Source organism: Heptranchias perlo, chromosome 22 (assembly GCF_035084215.1).
Source record: "Heptranchias perlo isolate sHepPer1 chromosome 22, sHepPer1.hap1, whole genome shotgun sequence".
NCBI lineage: Eukaryota > Metazoa > Chordata > Chondrichthyes > Hexanchiformes > Hexanchidae > Heptranchias > Heptranchias perlo.
Genome location: NC_090346.1, coordinates 50,276,214 through 50,297,897, shown reverse-complemented (window position 1 = coordinate 50,297,897; position 21,684 = coordinate 50,276,214). Strand labels below are relative to the sequence as shown.

Here is a 21,684-nt window from a genome sequence, read left to right as displayed (position 1 = left end):
CCATTGGCTGGAACCTCCCAACTCCCATTACGCTCGCAGCCCGATCCCAATTCCCATTACACTCCCAGTCCAATCCCAACTCCCATTACGCTCCCAGCCCGATCCCAACTCCCATTACACTCCCAGTCCAATCCCAACTCCCATTACGCTCGGAGCCCGATCCCAACTCCCATTACGCTCCAAGTCCGATCCCAACTCCCATTACACTCCCAGCCCGATCCCAACTCCCATTACGCTCGCAGCCCGATCCCAACTCCCATTACGCTCCAAGTCCGATCCCAACTCCCATTACACTCCCAGTCCAATCCCAACTCCCATTACGCTCCCAGCCCGATCCCAACTCCCATTACGCTCGCAGCTCGATCCCAACTCCCATTACGCTCCAAGTCCGATCCCAACTCCCATTACACTCCCAGCCCGATCCCAACTCCCATTACACTCCCAGTCCAATCCCAACTCCCATTACGCTCCCAGCCCGATCCCAACTCCCATTACACTCCCAGCCCGATCCCAACTCCCATTATGCTCCCAGCTTAATCCCAACTTCCTCTTTAAACGATACCACAGAGTGTCCTGGGTTAGTGACCCAAGGAGACACAACCAGCGAGACAAGAATGTTTAGGTACCAGCCCAAAACATTGCTATCCGGAATGGTGATGTGATGAGACAGAGTTTAACTGTGTGCTGTCTGTAATGACCTGCAGGATGTACCACAAAGTCTCTGCTGCTCTTTAATGACTGTCTGCCCTGAAACCAATGCTGGTGTCAGTACTGCTGAAGCTGTGCTGAAAGCCTAATTTAGTTTGTGGGCTGATGTGGAATTATTTACCATCAGATAATAACTGAACAATTGTGGGGGTGGAGGGAGGGTAAAGGGCTGGAGGAGGTTGCTAACACAGGGTGGGATGAAGCTATGAAAGGATTGGAGAAGGAGGGTTTAACGTGTTGGGGGATAGGGAACCAGTGAAGGTCAGCGATGGGTGAGCGGCAGATTGCACGGAACACTATACAGGCAGATTGAGTTTATGGAGGGTGTTGGATGGGTGGCCGGAGAGAAGAGCTCTGTGGTAATTGAGACTGAAGGTGACAAAAGCATGTTTAGCGGCTGTGTGACAGAGGATCTGTGGTAGGGGCAGGTGGGCAATGTTGTACAAGTGGAAATAGGCAGTCTTGGTGATGGACAGGGAGAGGAGGTGAGGTTTGAACCTCAGCTCTGGGTTCCATGGTTTAGTCCAATCTGGATCACTCAAAGCGAGAGACTGGAGAGGGGGGCTGACATCAGGAGCAAGGGAGCAGCGTTTATAGCAGGGGGCTTAGAGCAATGGTTTCGGTCTTCGTGTTATTCAGCAGGAGGATTCTCCATCACACTGTCTGATAGCAGAGGTGGATCTCGGGTTGACAGAGGTGATGGGGAGGTAGAGCTGGGTGTCATCGGCGAACATGCTGATACTGAACCCATATCACAAGTAGATAAGGGACAGCCAGGGGTAAAGGGTAGATCATTGGGCAGTAAGAACTGAGGGAGTGCTGCACTGGCGGAGGTGTTGGACTGAGGGAGTGCTGCACTGGCGGAGGTGTTGGACTGAGGGAGTGCTGCACTGGCGGAGGTGTTGGACTGAGGGAGTGCTGCACTGGCGGAGGTGTTGGACTGAGGAAGTGCTGCACTGGCAGAGGTGCTATACTGAAGGAGTGCTGCATTGTTGGAGGTGCTGGAGTGTGACGTCTGCGATGTGTTCTACCCTGCCGTGCTTGGGAATTAGTTTGTGTAACAGTACCTACAACAACAACAACTTGCATTTATAAAGTGCTTTTAATATAGAAAATGTCCAGGGTGCTGACCAGTCATATGTTTGGAAGGAATTAAGACAATACCTAATCTTTTGGATCTGACAGTCCTTCGCACTCAGCAAACTCCCCAGTAGATCCATCACGTTGTCTTTGAACTGGTTGTTTTCCAGCCTTTAGAAAATAAATAAATCACAACATCTTTATACTGAGCCAAGCACAGTTAAGAATGTCACAGGACATCAGAGTGTTCAGAAGCTCCCGGCTTGTGGCTGTTCTTATCATTTGTTGAGAAGTTGACAATAGATGAATGACACAAGTTGATGGTGTGTATTGGAGTCTGGGCCTCCCCTCACCTCCCGCCGAGGTCAGGCAAACAGGGGGGTTTCCCGGGAGTGGGGCAAACAGGGGGTTTCTAGGAAGTGGGGGACAGGTATTACAGATTTGCCCAGAGTGGTGTTTGCAGCCGCCTATCCCAGGCTAATGAGGTACCCACCCACTGACCAGGCAAACTCCACAGGGTCAGAAGAATCACCAAGATCGTCCCCCAAGGAACATCTGGGCCACAAATCTCACCAACAATGCAGCATCTCCAGCACTCCCTTGGACCAATATCTCCAACAATGCAACACTCTCAGTACAACACCTCCAACAATGCAACACTCTCAGTACAACACCTCCAACAACGCAACACTCTCAGTACAACACCTCCAACAATGCAGCACTCTCAGTACAACACCTCCAACAACGCAACACTCTCAGTACAACACCTCCAACAATGCAGCACTCTCAGACCTACAGCTCCAACAATGCAAAACTCCCAGTACAACACATCCAACAATGCAGCACTCCCTCAGTCCTTACTGCCCAAAGATCTACCCTTGACCCCTGGCTGTTCCTCATCTAGTTGTGACATGGGTTCAGTATCAGCATGTTCTCCGATGACACCCAGCTCTACCTCCCCATCACCTCCGCCAACTCGAGATCCACCTCTGCTGTCAGACAGTGTGATGGATGAATACTCCCGCTGAATAACAGGAAGACCAAAACCACTGCTTTAAGCCCCTGCCATAAACGCTGTTCCCTTGCTCCTGATGTCAGCCCCCCCTCCAGCCTCTTGCTCTGAATGAACCAGACTGGACTAAATCTTGGTGCCCTGTTCAACCCAGAGCTGAGGTTCAAACCCCACATCCTCTCCCTGCTGAGGCAGCTGACCTCTGGTTACCAAACACTTTTAGTTGGGATCCACCGCACCTAAAGTCATGGAGGTTCAGAGACACCAAAGGAAAAGTACCTGAGGTTGTGGCAGTAGAGAAGGCGGGGAAGCAAGCTCTTGAAGATATTGTAGCTCAGGCAGTTGGAGAGATTGGTCTCTTCCATGCATTCCTCAGACACCTGCAGGAGGTAGGCCAGAGCGGAGCAGTTGATGGGGGTCAGTCTCCCAGCCAGGCTCCCAGTCCTCAAGGCGTCAGCCACTCCTTTGGCAATCTCGGTGTGCTGCAGCTCATGCAGGCAGTGCATCACGTTCACCGTTCTCGAGGAGATGACGTAATCGGTATTCAGGCAGCACTGCAGGTGGTTTACCACTGTCCCTCGGTAGCTGTTGTGCTCGTCCTTGGTCAGGAGCAAGCCCTGCAGCAATCTGTTCACTGCTGGCGAGAGTAGGCCAGAGAGAAATCGCACAAATATGTCCAGGTGGCCATCTTCTGACTGGAGGGACTTACTAACCGCGTTCTTAAAATGATTGTGGAAGCCTATCTTGGGCCAAGACATGGCGCTCTCGGTGAAGAGGTCAAATATGGCCCTTTTGGCTGCTGTGTAATAATAAGTGGCAGCCAGGTACTCCTGCATGGTTATGTGTGTAAAGTAGTAAACTGTACAGATATTGGAGTCGTCCTTGGCGAAGATCCTAGTGCACAAGCTTCCCTGTAGTGATGTGAGGTCAATGCCATTGGCCTTCATGTCCTGCTCATAGAAAACAAACCTACGTTTGATTAACCCATAAAATGCCAGTCTGCTCAGGTTAACGATCAGTTTCTTGTTATTGCTGAAGGCTTGGTCAATCTTCAGTGCCTCCTGTTCCTTTTCCTGCCAATCTCCATTGAGAATCATCTTGAAGAAATATGTGTAGATTTCTGTCATTGTCCTGGGGAAGTTTCCAGCCTTGTGACCATCGTTACTGATTCTGAGAAAGTATGCAAGGGATAGCCCAGCCATTAGACAAAAGGACGGGACCGAGCACATTATGTAGAGTGACTTGTGGGCCTTTATATGTGAAAAGACCCGTGTGGCCATTGCTCTCTCTTCAAAAAGTGTTTCCAAGAAGTCCTTCATCTCCACTTCCCCAAAGCCCCTGAGTTCCGTCATTCTGTCCACAAGTCCAGCTGGGATTTGGCTTGCTGCTGTCGGGCGTGAGGTGATCCAGACCGTTGCCTGGGAGAAGATGTTGCCCCGTATTATATTGGTGATTAAGTTGTCTATCTGGATGTCTTTCTTTGGGTCAGTACACGTCTGGGAGTTTGAAAACTCTAATGGATACTTGAACTCGTCCAGCCCGTCAAAGATTAGCACCACCTTCACGGTCCCGTTCAGGATGTGGTTGGTTTCAGAGATGTGGGGAAAGGACAACTTGACCAGCTTTTCTGCAGATATCCTTTCAAAGGAGTTCAGCTCTCGGAACATGAAAGGGAATATGAAAGTGACATCTCTGTACAACTCCCCCTTCAGCCATTTGTACATCAATATTTTCACTAAAGTGCTCTTGCCGATTCCAGCTACTCCAACTGTTACTGAAATGCGTGGCGGGATATTAACCTTAGAAAGGGGCAGGAAGAGTTTGTCCAGTGGGGTATGTCTCAGGCTGTTCTTCATCCCTCTGGTGGCCTCCGTTTGCATGACGTCATGCTCCTTCTGTTGGATGTCCGTCAGCCCATCGATTAGCAGGAGGTTGGTGAGTCTTTCCAGGGAGGGCTTTTCACTCACTGCATTGACTTCATTCCCACTCCCGAACTTACTCTGCAGGACTTCTATGTGCTTCTGTATCATCGGCTCTTTAAACAAGAACAGAAGAGAATGAAATAAGAACCCACTGACCAGCCAACACTAGTAATCGACCTGCCCAAGACACGTCCTCGCAGGCTACTCACTGTCGATGATCTTACCGAACAGACATTCTAAAGCACTCGGAGCTGACAGTTTAGCCCATTTTAGGATAAATCCATTGATCCCACACTCAGAGGGGGGGGCTGGTTGGAGAATTGAGGAGGAGATGGGGAGGAACAGGTGGAGGAAAAAGGGGAGGAAGAGAAGGAGAGAAAGGAAGAGGAAGAGGATAAGAAGGAGCAGAGAGAGAAGGAAGGAGGAGGGGGAGATGGGAGGGAGAAGGTAGGAAAGAAAGAAAGGAGAAGACGGGGGGAGTGTGGAGGAGACATGCCACCCAAAATGGTGTATCAAGATTTCTTGTTCTCTGTTCATACGTTATCTGAGTATATTAATTTTCCATGTAGTTGATGGTTATGGTGATTTTTCTCCCACTTATGGTGAAAAGTGGACCCATTCTATTGTTAACATTAGGATCGGTTCATGATGCCAGCAGATCATAGAAACATAGAAAATAGGAGCAGGAGTAGGCCATTCGGCCCTTCGAGCCTGCCCCGCCATTCAATATGATCATGGCTGATCCTCTATCTCAATACCATATTCCCGCTCTCTTCCCATGTCCCTTGATGCCTTTTATGTCTAGAAATCTATCTAGCTCCTTCTTAAATGTATTCGGTGACTTGGCCTCCACAGCCTTCTGTGGTAGAGAATTCCACAGGTTCACCACCCTCTGAGTGAAGAAATTTCTCCTCATCTCAGTCCTAAATGTTCTACCCCGTATCCTGAGACAGTGACCCCTCGTTCTGGACCCCCCAGCCAGGGGAAACATCCTCCCTGCATCCAGTCTGTCTAGCCCTGTCAGAATTTTATATGTTTCAATGAGATCCCCTCTCATTCTTCTAAACTCGAGTGAATACAGGCCGCGTCGACCCAATCTCTCCTCATACGACAGTCCTGTCATCCCAGGAATCAGTCTGGTGAACCTTCGCTGCACTCCCTCTATGGCAAGTATATCCTTTCTTAGGTGAGGAGACCAAAACTGCACACAATACTCCAGATGTGGTCTCACCAAGGCCCTGTATAACTGCAGTAAGACATCCTTGCTCCTGTACTCAAATCCTCTTGCAATGAAGGCCAACATACCATTTGCCTTCCTAACTGTTTGCTGCACCTGCATGATGGCTTTCAGCGATTGGTGTACAAGGACACCCAGGTCCCTTTGTACATCAACATTCCCCAATCTATCACCATTTAAATAATACTCTGCCTTTCTGTTTTTCCTTCTGAAGTGGATAACTTCACATTTATCCACATTATACTGCATCTGCCATGTATTTGCCCACTCACTCAACTTGTCTAAATCACCTTGAAGCCTCTTTGCATCCTCCTCACAACTCACGATCCCACCTAGTTTTGTGTCATCAGCAAACTTGGAAATATTACATTTGGTTCCCTCATCCAAATCATTGATATATATTGTGAATAGCTGGGGCCCAAGCACTGATCCCTGTGGTACCCCACTAATCACTGCCTGCCACCCCGAAAAAGACCTATTTGTTCCTACTCTCTGTTTCCTGTCTGTTAACCAATTTTCAATCCATGCCAGTATATTACCCCCAATCCCATGTGCTTTAATTTTGCACACTAACCTCTTTTGTGGGACTTTATCAAAGGTCTTCTGAAAATCCAAATAAACCACATCCACTGGTTCTCCCCTATCTATTCTACCAGTTACATCCTCAAAAAACTCCAGTAGGTTTGTCAAACATGATTTCACTTTCATAAATCCATGTTGACTTTGTCTAATCCCGTTGACATTTTCTAAATGTCCTGTTATCACATGCTTTATAATAGACTCTAGCATTTTCCCTACTTCCGATGTTAGGCTAACCGGTCTGTAGTTCCCTGTTTTCTTTCTCCCTCCTTTTTTAAATAGTGGAGTTACATTTGCCACCCTCCAATCTGCAGGAACTGTTCCATAATCTATAGAATTTTGGAAGATGACAACTAATGCATCCACTATTTCCATGGCTACCTCTTTTAGTACTCTGGGATGGAGATTATCAGGCCCTGGGGATTTATCGGCTTTCAGTCCCATTAATTTCTCCAGCACTATTTTTTTTACTAATACTAATTTCCTTTAATTCCTCCTTCTCACTAGTCCCTTGGTTCCCTAGCATTTCTGGGAAGTTATTTGTGTCCTCTTCCGTGAAGACAGGACCAAAGTATTTGTTTAATTGCTCTGCCATTTCCCTGTTCCCCATTATAAATTCTCCCGTTTCTGACTGTAAGGGACCTACATTTGTCTTCACTAATCTTTTTCTTTCTACATATCAACGGAATCCAGTTCCTGCAATAATGAAGCACTGACTGAAATTCCAATTCAGCCAAACTCAGACTCACAATCAGATCAGAGATTGCAGCACTCCTTTTAGAACAGGGTCCTTGTGTCACTGCAGGAAGTAGTGTCCAGACTGTAGTGTCTCAGTTTCATTAGTCTGTCTGGCAACTGGCACTCACTCAAGTTACCCAATCAGCTCCTAGTCAACACATCTTATACAGTGACTGTTTTAGTGTAACTATAAAAGATCCACTTTATTAAATAATATTGCAGCTCCTTTAATTTATAAAATAGCTATTTGCACGAGTGTTGCCTCCACTCCTAAGTTCAGTGTTTAGAAAGATGCCGAATGAGATGTGCCATTCCCTGGTGTCAACAGGTTGAATGCCCTTCTTGCTGCCTTTCTGCGCTGCTGTGGGGAGATACTGAGCAGAGGCCAAGCCCTCCCAACAGCCAGCTCCTCGGATTTGATGGGCACTGGTGGGATCCTGAGATCAGCCTTCCCAGCCCCTGGGACCCAGAGACACCATGGGACAACAGCAGGGAGAAGACAGGGATAGTTCACTTTAAATAAAAACATCTTACCATAAACAGTAATTAAAAGGTACAGCTGTGAATTAGTGGTCTCTATAAAGGTCTGCAGTGACTCGGAGGCTGTGTTCCCTTTACCAGCCAGAACATCGATGACTGCCTTCACTTTGTCTGATGGGGCACTCAGTTTCTGAATCTGATTGACTTCTTCAGCGCTGATCAGATCCTGCCTCTTCATGTAACGGATTATTGTCTCCAGAAAGGGCCCATTGATGGATTTTACCAGCTGCTTCTGATATCTGTTGATCCAAATACCTAAAATACACATAAGACACGATGGGGAATGAAAATCCAGAATCTCAGTGGCCATTCGGCAAAGAAGACTCAACAAACTCTAGTGACCAAAGCTGGTATCATGAATCCAATGAGACGTTAAAGGAATACCACTGACCAGCACTCACTGACAGGGATAGAGGGAGCTGTACCCTAAAGTCAGAAACATCTGCCAATCATGATGAAAGGGAAGCTCTTGATGGGACACCAGGTGCTTCCAGTTCATGCAGCATGACATTATACACGCGCAGAACGCAGAGACATGTCTACTGAAGCCAAACTTGAGCAAATTCAAGTCCTCAACCTCAAAACCAAAAAGGGCCACATTCAGACATCTCTGGGTTTTGGGTTTGGGTCAATATTCATTCCTAACTGGCATTCACTCAAGCTCTTCTAAGTGTCAGCCTTGGCTCAGTTGGTAACACGCTCCTCTCTGGGTTCAAATCCCACTCCAGGACTTAAGCTCATAATCTAGGCTGACATTTCAGCACAGTACTGAGGGAGTGCTACACTGTCGGAGGTGCCGTCTTTCAGATGAGATGTTAAACTGAGGCCCCATCTACCTGATCACAAGATAATTAGAGATGAGGAAGACTATTTGACCCATCAAAATAGGTGAAATCCTAACATTCCCCCATTGTAGCATGAATTGTTTCTTAAGTGATTCCAGAGTTTTTGCCTATCTGGAGGTTTATTCCACACATTGATCATTCTTTGAAGAAGAATTTCCTGATATCAGTCCTAAAATTATCATTTACTAGTTTGAACCTGTGACCCCTTGACCTAATCTTGCTATTTAACTTGAGAAATGTTCTGGATTGACGTATTCCATTCCCTTCACTCTATAAAGTCCCCTCTCAGATACCCCAAGTTTTTCCACATAACTTAGATCCCTGACCCTGGGGATCAGCATCCTGGCTCTTCTCTGCACAGGCTCCAGCCCTTCTCAACAACCAGAACTGGACTGAAGGTGTGTTCTGACCAGAGCCCTGTACAGCCTGATCACGACTTCCTCTGACTTGTACTCTACTGTTTTGGCCGTGTAGGTCAACATTCCGTTGGGTGCTCTGCGTTGGTTCAGGTGGATGTTAAAGATCCCAGGGCACTATTGGAAGCAAAGCAGGCAGTTCTCCCAGTGTCCTGGCCAATATTCACCCCTCAAACAGCCCCATCATTCATCTCATTTACTGCTTGTGGGATCTTGCGGCATGCAAATCAGCTGCTGTGTTTGTCTAAATAACAGTGACTAAAAAAGTAATCCATTGGTTGTGAAGCACTTTGGGAGGCCCTGAGGATGTGGTAAGTCGACGTATTAATGTGAGCTTTTACTTTCTCATTAATACTGGTCCCCACCTCTGTCATTCATGAACCTCTGGTTCACTCTATTTATACAGGTTGTGCCATAGGGGCAATGTTCACCCTTTACTTGCTGACTCAGGTTTTGTTTGCTTTAGTGCCACAGTTACTTCACATCAATTTCGAACAGATAGGGTACGTACACAAATGACTGAGAACTCCTGTCCCGATTTTGGGAGTCCCAGTCCTCCCACCCCTGGCCCAGCCCTCCTTGTACTAAAGGCCTCATAGCAGCAGATGGAGACACCATCCCCTCAAGGCCATCCAGAAATCCCCAATGAATGGCTGAGCCCAGTGGATCCGGGTCCTGAGGAGGGGGCACCCGGATGACTCCTACCAAACTTACAGCAGGAATCACCGCAACGGTGGCAGATTCTCAGAGCAGGGTGTTCCAGGTCGGTCTGTCTGTTACGGTCACCGATTAAAGTGTAGGATCACGTCAGGCTAAATGAGATAGACGGGAAGAAACTGTCTTTGAACCAACAGTAAACTGAGTATAATAATATAGGAGCCTGTGCAAACAGCCAGTGTCTAGAATGAGTTCACTGATGTATCTCCACAGGAAGGATGTTTTGAAATGTTTCAATGGTGGGATGGAACCCTATTGTTCTTTCACACTCCAGACGTCACTCCAAACCTCATAATCCAGACGTCACATTCCAAGGAGTCACACTCCAGGTGACACACTCCAAGGAGTCATACTCCAGGTGACACACGCCAAGGAGTCATACTCCAGGTGACACACTCCAGGTGACACACTCCAGGTGACACACTCCAAGGAGTCACACTCCAGGTGACACACTCCAGGTGACACACTCCAAGGAGTCACACTCCAAGGAGTCACACTCCAGGTGACACACTCCAAGGAGTCACACTCCAGGTGACACACTCCAAGGAGTCATACTCCAGGTGACACACTCCAAGGAGTCACACTCCAGGTGACACACTCCAAGGAGTCACACTCCAGGTGACACACTCCAAGGAGTCATACTCCAGGTGACACACGCCAAGGAGTCACACTCCAGGTGACACACTCCAAGGAGTCACACTCCAGGTGACACACTCCAAGGAGTCACACTCCAGGAGTCACACTCCAAGGAGTCACACTCCAGGAGTCACACTCCAGGTGACACACTCCAAGGAGTCATACTCCAGGTGACACACTCCAAGGAGTCACACTCCAGGTGACACACTCCAAGGAGTCACACTCCAGGTGACACACTCCAAGGAGTCACACTCCAGGTGACACACTCCAAGGAGTCACACTCCAGGTGACACACTCCAAACCTCAAATTCCAGAGGTCACACTCCACACATCTCACTCTAAGCCTCACACCCCAGACGTACCTTCCATTGTCTAACGCAGCAGCTACAGTATAGAGGGGTGCGAGTGGCTTCTTCCAATCCCCTGTGACGTCATCTGTCAATCTTTGTGCTGCCGGTTCCAGTAGGTTTGATATTCACCCCTTACCTCTGCTTGTTCCCCGACACCAGCTCCCAACACATACCATCCAGGGCGGTTTGAAACCACAATCTGCACAACACCATCCACAGCTGCCCCTCAGGTCACCCTTTCTCCATGCTGCTGTAACACAAGTTTATATTTTATTCAACATTCAAAACTGCGGCACTCAAGACATTTGGTTTAATTTGTTTGATTTTCTCCCAGTTCAGGCCCACCCACTGCTACCTCCCTTGATCACAGTGACAGTGGGGCAGCTTGTAGGATCGTAGCAAAGGAATGAATTGAGGATCCGGAACAAATGAGTGAGCAGAGTAACTTCACGCCAGTGCAGGTTCAAGGAGCCAGCTCGGCCTGGAGCTGTTCAGTACCTATATCACCGTTCCTTCATCGTCGCTGGGTCAGAATCCTGAAACTCCTGACCTAGCAGCACTGTGGGAGAACCTTCACCACACGGACTGCAGCGGCTCACCACCACCTTCTCAACGGCAATTAGGGATGGGAATAAATGCTGGCCTTGCCAGTGAAGCCCACATCCCAAGAATAATAAAAAAGAACTTGCATTAATATAGCGCCTTTCACGACCTTAGGACGTCCCAAAGCGTTTTACAGCCAATGAAGGAATTTTGAAGTGTAGTCACTGTTGTAATGTAGGAAACGTGGCAATCAATTTGCGCACAGCAAGATCCCACAAACAGCAATGTGATAATGACCAGATAATCTGTTTTTCAGTGATGTTGGTTAAGGGATAAATATTGGCCAGGACACTGAAGAGAACTCCACTCTTCTTCTTCGAAATAGTGGGCATGGGATCTTTTACATCCACAGTAGACAGCAGATTGGCAGGGAAGGCTATTCCTGGTGAGACGGCTTTCTATGGAATGTTGTGTGCTGGTGACACCAAACACCAACAATGGGATGCTGTGATAGGCACCAAACACCAACAATAGGATGCTGTGATAGGTACAGGCCGGGGGTCCGGTTCATGCTTGGGGACAATAATGTTTCAGAGAATGATCATAAAATAAAGTTAAAGCATTGTGTACGACCGGACTGCACACGCCTGGAACGGGATTGGGATTTTTGAGAGAACCTCGCGGGATCGAAATGTGAGTTAGTCCGAGGGCCCATATCTCTGAACACCAATCGTTTGTGTTTGGCGGCCGTGCCTTCAGCTGCCTAGGCCCTAAGCTCTGGAATTCCCTCCCTAAAACTCTCCACCTCTCTTTCTTCCTTTAAGACACTCCTTAGAACCTAACTCTCAACTGGCCTAATATCTCCTCTTTGGCTCGGTGTCAAATTTTGTTTGATAATCGCTCCTGTGAAGCGCCTCGGGACGTTTTACTACATTAAAGGCGCTGAATAAATGCAAATTGTTGTTGTGTGTAACAAGTGAATCACAGCATTGTTGTTTATTGTACAGTGGGCTCAGACTGGCTGGGGATTGGTTGAATCCCTGTTATTACTGTGTATCTGAGAGAGAACACAGAAACCGAGGTAGAGGGGTGGAGATTGGTGATATTTCTGAGGGGGAAGGAGGCAGTCTCGATGATGGGCTGGATTTGGGGTTGGAAGCTCAACTCGGGACTGAGCAGGACTCCAAGGTTGTGTCGGGGGGGATGGAATAAAAGCACCTTGGCCCTGAAATTCTGCGGGGGCACTCTCAGTCTCCCACTGTAACTCTGACCTTTTATGCTGTATCTGTGGGGGTTCTGCTGGTCTCCCGCAACCCACCCCGGAGGGAGACCGGACAAACCCCACTCCCTCCACCCCAAAATTTCAAGGCTCTTATTTTTAAAAATTCCTTTATGGGATGTGGGCATCGCTGGCAAGGCCGGCATTTATATTTATGTCTAAACAACATTATGCAGAAGTGACAAATCTACTCCAACACCAAACAAACATTCAGGAGAGATTCACAGACAAATAACGATTATTTTTAAACAGCCGATTCACTCAATTTGGTTTTGGAATCGTTGACCAAATTTCATCTCCTCTGTGAAGGCTTCAGCACTTCTAAAAGGTTGGAATTAAACACCAAGGAAGCTTGGGGTCGTGCTGCAGTTTCTAATTATTATCAGGGCAGTACCCGAGTGACCTAGGTCACAACAAACAAGCAGACGGCACTCTGAAAGAGCTGTGGGCTCACAAACCATGAAACCACACCGAGAGCAGCTGCATGCGAGCTTACACAGGGCCCAGACTGCAGTTACAGTCCGAGCGGGATATCTGCACTCAGATCAGGCACCAACTCAATTCATTTCTGCACCAGTTTTTTTAAACTGTTAATGCAGAAAATAGAAGAAATGTTCTCCATCTCCTCCTGTTTACAAAATTAATCTTCAGCTCGCTGCACTGTCCCATCAAACACTCCCAGGGCAGGTACAGCACGGGTTAGATACAGAGTAAAGCTCCCTCTACACTGTCCCATCAAACACTCCCAGGGCAGGTACAGCATGGGTTAGATACAGAGTAAAGCTCCCTCTACACTGTCCCATCAAACACTCCCAGGGCAGGTACAGCACGGGTTAGATACAGAGTAAAGCTCCCTCTACACTGTCCCATCAAACACTCCCAGGGCAGGTACAGCACGGGTTAGATACAGAGTAAAGCTCCCTCTACACTGTCCCATCAAACACTCCAAGGGCAGGTACAGCACGGGTTAGATACAGAGTAAAGCTCCCTCTACACTGTCCCATCAAACACTCCCAGGGCAGGTACAGCACGGGTTAGATACAGAGTAAAGCTCCCTCTACACTGTCCCATCAAACACTCCCAGGGCAGGTACAGCACGGGTTAGATACAGAGTAAAGCTCCCTCTACACTGTCCCATCAAACACTCCCAGGGCAGGTACAGCACGGGTTAGATACAGAGTAAAGCTCCCTCTACACTGTCCCATCAAACACTCCCAGGGCAGGTACAGCATGGGTTAGATACAGAGTAAAGCTCCCTCTACACTGTCCCATCAAACACTCCCAGGGCAGGTACAGCACGGGTTAGATACAGAGTAAAGCTCCCTCTACACTGTCCCATCAAACACTCCCAGGGCAGGTACAGCACGGGTTAGATACAGAGTAAAGCTCCCTCTACACTGTCCCATCAAACACTCCCAGGGCAGGTACAGCACGGGTTAGATACAGAGTAAAGCTCCCTCTACACTGTCCCATCAAACACTCCCAGGGCAGGTACAGCATGGGTTAGATACAGAGTAAAGCTCCCTCTACACTGTCCCATCAAACACTCCCAGGGCAGGTACAGCACGGGTTAGATACAGAGTAAAGATCCCTCTACACTGTCCCATCAAACACTCCCAGGGCAGGTACAGCACGGGTTAGATACAGAGTAAAGCTCCCTCTACACTGTCCCATCAAACACTCCCAGGGCAGGTACAGCACGGGTTAGATACAGAGTAAAGCTCCCTCTACACTGTCCCATCAAACACTCCCAGGGCAGGTACAGCATGGGTTAGATACAGAGGAAAGCTCCCTCTACACTGTCCCATCAAACACTCCCAGGGCAGGTACAGCACGGGTTAGATACAGAGTAAAGCTCCCTCTACACTGTCCCATCAAACACTCCCAGGGCAGGTACAGCACGGGTTAGATACAGAGTAAAGCTCCCTCTACACTGTCCCATCAAACACTCCCAGGGCAGGTACAGCACGGGTTAGATACAGAGTAAAGCTCCCTCTACACTGTCCCATCAAACACTCCCAGGGCAGGTACAGCATGGGTTAGATACAGAGTAAAGCTCCCTCTACACTGTCCCATCAAACACTCCCAGGGCAGGTACAGCACGGGTTAGATACAGAGTAAAGCTCCCTCTACACTGTCCCATCAAACACTCCCAGGGCAGGTACAGCATGGGTTAGATACAGAGTAAAGCTCCCTCTACACTGTCCCATCAAACACTCCCAGGGCAGGTACAGCATGGGTTAGATACAGAGTAAAGCTCCCTCTACACTGTCCCATCAAACACTCCCAGGGCAGGTACAGCACGGGTTAGATACAGAGTAAAGCTCCCTCTACACTGTCCCATCAAACACTCCCAGGGCAGGTACAGCATGGGTTAGATACAGAGTAAAGCTCCCTCTACACTGTCCCATCAAACACTCCCAGGGCAGGTACAGCACGGGTTAGATACAGAGTAAAGCTCCCTCTACACTGTCCCAGGATAGAAAGAAAAGAAAACTTGCATTTATATAACACCTTTCACGACCTCAGGATGTCCCAAAGTGCTTCACAGCCAATTAAGTACTTTTGATGTGTAGTCACCATTGTAATGTAAGAAATGCAGCAGAGAAGGCTGACACACAGACATCAAAACACATGATTTATAGAATCTCAAGGAGATAAATAGCCACTGTTCTTCCTCAACCGTCCCCCCATCTGCCTATTCACGCCCTGATCTTATCTGTTCCTTGGTTTTGCAGCTTCTCCAGCTCACACAAAGGCAATGCGAAGGAGAGGAAGAGAGATCTCTCCCCCCAGCCTAACTGCCCAAAGTAACACTGTTCTTTATATGCTCAGATCCTGGCTCGAATCTGGAGCTTCATAAATTTAAAACATCTTTTTGGGGAACACAGAGATACGATGATCCTTAAAGGGAATGGTTTCGTCTCAATTTTATGTGAACCTTGTTCTACACACTTGTAAACAATTTTACAACACCAAGTTATAGTCCAGCAATTTTATTTTAAATTCACAAGCTTTCGGAGATTTTCTCCTTCCTCAGGCAAATGTTTGGGGTTCATTGGGGTATAGTTCCTGGGCAGTAATTTATTGGGGTATAGTTCTAGGGCAGTAATTTATTGGGTACGGTTCCTGGGCAGCAATTTATTGGGGTACAGTTCCGGGGCAGTAATTTATTGGGTACAGTTCCTGGGCAGCAATTTATTGGGGTGCAGTTCCTCGGCAGCAATTTATTGGGGTATAGTTCCAGGGCAGTAATTTATTGGGGTATAGTTCCTGGGCAGTAATTTATTGGGGTATAGTTCCAGGGCAGTAATTTATTGTGGTATAGTTCCAGGGCAGTAATTTATTGGGGTATAGTTCCTGGGCAGTAATTTATTGGGGTATAGTTCCAGGGCAGTAATTCACTGGGGTATAGTTCCTGGGCAGTAATTTATTGGGGTATAGTTCCTGGGCAGTAATTTATTGGGGTTTGGTTCCTGGGCAGTAATTTATTGGGGTATAGTTCCAGGGCAGTAATTCACTGGGGTATAGTTCCTGGGCAGTAATTTATTGGGGTATAGTTCCTGGGCAGTAATTTATTGGGGTTTGGTTCCTGGGCAGTAATTTATTGGGGTATAGTTCCAGGGCAGTAATTTATTGTGGTATAGTTCCAGGGCAGTAATTTATTGGGGTATAGTTCCTGGGCAGTAATTTATTGGGGTATAGTTCCTGGGCAGTAATTTATTGGGGTATAGTTCCAGGGCAGTAATTCACTGGGGTATAGTTCCTGGGCAGTAATTTATTGGGGTATAGTTCCTGGGCAGTAGTTTATTGGGGTATAGTTCCTGGGCAGTAATTTATTGGGGTACAGTTCCTGGGCAGTAATTTATTGGGGTATAGTTCCAGGGCAGTAATTTATTGGGGTATAGTTCCTGGGCAGTAATTTATTGGGGTATAGTTCTAGGGCAGTAATTTATTGGGTACGGTTCCTGGGCAGCAATTTATTGGGGTACAGTTCCGGGGCAGTAATTTATTGGGTACAGTTCCTGGGCAGCAATTTATTGGGGTGCAGTTCCTCGGCAGCAATTTATTGGGGTATAGTTCCAGGGCAGTAATTTATTGGGGTATAGTTCCTGGGCAGTAATTTATTGGGGTATAGTTCCAGGGCAGTAATTTATTGTGGTATAGTTCCAGGGCAGTAATTTATTGGGGTATAGTTCCTGGGCAGTAATTTATTGGGGTATAGTTCCAGGGCAGTAATTCACTGGGGTATAGTTCCTGGGCAGTAATTTATTGGGGTATAGTTCCTGGGCAGTAATTTATTGGGGTTTGGTTCCTGGGCAGTAATTTATTGGGGTATAGTTCCAGGGCAGTAATTCACTGGGGTATAGTTCCTGGGCAGTAATTTATTGGGGTATAGTTCCTGGGCAGTAATTTATTGGGGTTTGGTTCCTGGGCAGTAATTTATTGGGGTATAGTTCCAGGGCAGTAATTTATTGTGGTATAGTTCCAGGGCAGTAATTTATTGGGGTATAGTTCCTGGGCAGTAATTTATTGGGGTATAGTTCCTGGGCAGTAATTTATTGGGGTATAGTTCCAGGGCAGTAATTCACTGGGGTATAGTTCCTGGGCAGTAATTTATTGGGGTATAGTTCCTGGGCAGTAGTTTATTGGGGTATAGTTCCTGGGCAGTAATTTATTGGGGTACAGTTCCTGGGCAGTAATTTATTGGGGTATAGGTCCTGGGCAGTAATTTATTGTGGTATAGTTCCTGGGCAGTAATTTATTGGGGTATAGTTCCTGGGCAATAATTTACTGGGGTATAGTTCCTGGGCAGTAGTTTATTGGGGTATAGTTCCTGGGCAGTAATTTATTGGGGTATAGGTCCTGGGCAGTAATTTATTGGGGTATAGTTCCTGGGCAGCAATTTATTGGGGTATAGTTCCTGGGCAGTAATTTATTGGGGTATAGTTCCTGGGCAGTAATTTACTGGGGTATAGTTCCCAGGCAGTAATTTATTGTGGTATAGTTCCTGGGCAGTAATTTATTAGTGTACAGTTCCTGGGCAGTAATTTATTGGGGTATAGTTCCAGGGCAGTAATTTATTGGGGTATAGTTCCAGGGCAGTAATTTATTGGTTTATAGTTCCTGGGCAGTATTTTATTGGGGTATAGTTCCTGGGCAGCAATTTATTGGGGTATAGTTCCTGGGCAGCAATTTACTGGGGTATAGTTCCTGGGCAGCAATTTACTGGGGTATAGTTCCTGGGCAGTAATTTATTGTGGTATAGTTCCTGGGCAGTAATTTATTGGTGTACAGTTCCTGGGCAGTAATTTATTGGGGTATAGTTCCAGGGCAGTAATTTATTGGTGTACAGTTCCTGGGCAGCAATTTATTGGGGTATAGTTCCAGGGCAGTAATTTATTGGTGTACAGTTCCTGGGCAGCAATTTATACCATAAAACAGAAAACAGAGAGTAGGGCTTAAAGGTAGTTACTCAGACTGGTGGGAAGTGGTGTTCCGCAAGTATTGGTTAGATATTGGCTGGGACCGCTGTTGTTCACCATGTACATAAATGATTCGGACTTGGGAATTGGAAGTACAATTTCAAAATTTGTGGACAACATCAAATTGGGAGTATTGTTATTACCGAGGAGGACTGCGACAAAATACAGGAAGACATTAATAAACTTGCAGAATGGGCGTGTAATTGGCAAATGAATTTTAATATAGATAAGTGTGCAGTATTACATTTTAGTCGGAAAAATAAGGAGGCCACATACTGCTTGGATAATAGAAGGCTAAATGGGGTAGAGGAGCAGAGGGATCTGTGGGAACAGATACACAAATCACTAAAAGTAGCGACGCAGGTTAAGGCCATAAAAAAAGCAAACCAAGCACTGGGGTTCATTTCTAGAGGAAAGAACTGAAAAGCAGAGAAGTTATGTTAAACTTGTACAGAACCTTGGTTAGACCACTTGGAGTACTGTCAACAGTTCTGGTCTCCATATTATAAAAAGGATATAGAGGCACTGGAGAAGGTGCAAAAAAGATTCACTAGGATGATGCCAGAACTGAGAGGATATACCTATCAGGAAAGATTGAGAAAACTGAGGCTCTTTTCTCTAGAAAAGAGAAGGCTGAGGGGTGACCTGATAGAGGTCTTTAAGGTCATGAAAGGGTTTGATAGGGTAGACGTGGAGAAGATGTTTCCACTTGTTGGGGAGACCAGAACTAGGGACCATAAATATAAGGATAGTCACTAATAAATCCAATAGGGAGTTCAGGAGAAACTTCTTTACCCAGAGAGTGGTTAGAATGTGGAACTCACTACCACAAGGTATAGTTGAGGTGACTAACACAGATGCATTTAAGGGGAAGTTAGATAAACAGGAGGGAGAAAGGAATAAAAGGTTAAGCTGATAGGGTTAGATGAAGGAGGAGGCTTGTGTGGAGCATAAATACCAGCATGGACCTGTTGGGCCAAATAGTCTGTTTCTGTGCTGTACATTCTATGTAATACCTGCCCTGGGAGTGTTTGATGGGACAGTGTAGAGGGAGCTTTACTCTGTATCTAACCCGTGCTGTACCTGCCCTGGGAGTGTTTGATGGGACAGTGTAGAGGGAGCTTTACTCTGTATCTAACCTGTGCTGCACCTGCCCTGGGAGTGTTTGATGGGACAGTGTAGAGGGAGCTTTACTCTGTATCTAACCCGTGCTGCACCTGCCCTGGGAGTGTTTGATGGGACAGTGTAGAGGGAGCTTTACTCTGTATCTAACCCGTGCTGTACCTGCCCTGGGAGTGTTTGATGGGACAGTGTAGAGGGAGCTTTACTCTGTATCTAACCTGTGCTGCACCTGCCCTGGGAGTGTTTGATGGGACAGTGTAGAGGGAGCTTTACTCTGTATCTAACCCGTGCTGCACCTGCCCTGGGAGTGTTTGATGGGACAGTGTAGAGGGAGCTTTACTCTGTATCTAACCCGTGCTGTACCTGCCCTGGGAGTGTTTGATGGGACAGTGTAGAGGGAGCTTTACTCTGTATCTAACCTGTGCTGCACCTGCCCTGGGAGTGTTTGATGGGACAGTGTAGAGGGAGCTTTACTCTGTATCTAACCCGTGCTGCACCTGCCCTGGGAGTGTTTGATGGGACAGTGTAGAGGGAGCTTTACACTGTATCTAACCCTGTACCTGCCCTGGGAGTGTTTGATGCGATAGTGTAGAGGGAGCTTTACTCTGTATCTAACCCGTGCTGTATGTGATCTGAGAATACCTGACAATAACATTGGATCCCAAAGACATTTCATTCCCAGCTCTGATATCCCTCACCTTCAATAGCATTTTTTAAAAAGGTAATTAGAGAACATTTTAGAGGGACATTTTTTGGGGGAGACTTCCAGATTTCTACTGCCCTTTGTATGAAGAAGTGCTTCCTGACATCACCCCTGAACAACCTAGCTCTAATTTTAAGGTTATGCCCCCTTGTTCTGGATTCCCCCACCGGAGGAATTTGTTTCTCTCCATCTACCCTCTCAAATCCTTTAATCATCTTAAACACCTTAATTAGATCACCCTTAATCACCACCTATCCCAGCCACCCTAATGGCCTCTGTGAGTGAGATTGCCAATTATGACCAAATTAGGGCAGTGATGAGTTTGTGAGCCCCAATCCTTCAGGAACTGGTTTGAGATTGCACAAACTCATTTCACATGGAAACCTTACAGAGAGCAGAGCAAAGGATCCACCAAGCCTGGTCCCAGAGCTGACCCACTCCGCCAGCTAGCCCTTAACATTTGCTCCTTGAACCAATCAAAACTGGAAGGATTTGCACATTTCAATTTACAGAATAATTCCTGCCCTGTAACCACCTAGGTCAGGTCACATATCAGCAACAATTCCATTGTCCTGTTCCACCCAAGTTATTTATCTTAATTTACAAAAAGATATTGAGGCCAAAATAGAACTTACCCAATGAGTGAAATTTCAGAAAGTTATTGTGCGACCAAAGTACGGGTAAAGATTAAATCATCACATAAACTCCTGGTATTTGTCCAACAACCCTTGGTACAGAGGCAGCCCGGAGGTAGAGAGAGCAGCTTTCCCTGCAGCCGTTAGATTATTTCCTTTCAAATATTATTGAGTGTTCAAAGAGAAACTACTGGCAGCCTCTTGGTGGGTAGTAGAAAACCGCAACAGACCCACACGAGGAATCAGACCTGTCTGTCACTTTTCTCTATATTTAAAATCGATGCAACTAAATTCTTTTTTGGAAGGACTCGAGATCCATCAGGAAACGGCCCCTAAAGGTGTTTCATTGTAGCAATTGCTGCTCCCGGCAAATCTTTACGGTTCCTGTAACTTCTTGTCTGAAAGAAACCAGTTTGTCTGTGTGATATCTCTTCCTGTTGGTTGAATTTTTTTTATCTTCCTGTTAGTATGACAGACAACAGGATGTCGAGAATAATCAGCACACGGTAACTAGTCACACTGCAGACTAAAATAGGACTCAACAAAAGATGAGTTGGGCCACAAGAGTTATCATCTAACCCAATGTGATACACCTAAGCACAGTCACTCGGCCTTTGTTTCCAATATTAATTTTTAAAAATATTCTACTTCAATTTTACAAGATGACTCTTACCAATTCCGAATATTACATGATATTAAATTGACCTATTTACGTTTGGTTTAAACGTGGGCTACAAGAGCAATAAGAAAAGAAAATCTTTTATATTTTGCTCTGATTGTTGTTCCACTATTTTCACACCTCAGTGAGATGGGCGTCCATGTCTGTCTGGGTCCATCCTCTCCCCAGTCTGTAAGCCAGTGCTTCTTCCATCTCCAAACAATGTGAGATGTGTCTCCTCACTCCCAGTTTCAGGCAAGTGCGTCTCCCTTGGCAACAGCATCGCAGGTGATACTGGCGAGTCACCTATGGGTTACTGCCCATCCCAGTTGCCCTGAGAGTTAACCACATAGCGTGGCACTGGAGTCACGTGTAGACCAGACAAGGACATTCGTGAACTAGTTGGATTTTTACAACAATCCGGCACTTTTCATGGTCATTTTCTGGATCCAGCCCAACAACAACAACTTGCATTGAT

General features: G+C 46.7%; 1 protein-coding gene across 2 annotated transcripts in view; it reads right to left on the bottom strand.

The window, feature by feature from the left end:
* The window catches only part of nlrc3 (NLR family, CARD domain containing 3), a 39,363-nt gene extending 18,389 nt beyond the window's left edge, over positions 1-20,974 (bottom strand). Inside the window, exons 1-5 of one of the 2 annotated variants that reach the window (XM_068003623.1) lie at positions 20,549-20,974; positions 10,793-11,030; positions 7,811-8,071; positions 3,080-4,835; positions 1,873-1,959 (exon numbers count right to left, since the gene is read on the bottom strand). In XM_068003623.1, the coding sequence (XP_067859724.1) occupies positions 1,873-1,959; positions 3,080-4,835; positions 7,811-8,071; positions 10,793-10,799 (2,111 nt within the window). In that variant the 5' untranslated portion in view covers positions 10,800-11,030; positions 20,549-20,974. The remainder of the gene's footprint in view (positions 1-1,872; positions 1,960-3,079; positions 4,836-7,810; positions 8,072-10,792; positions 11,031-20,548) is intronic. The other variant, XM_068003622.1, reaches the window with a different exon arrangement.
* Between the last annotated feature and the right edge of the window lie 710 nt (positions 20,975-21,684).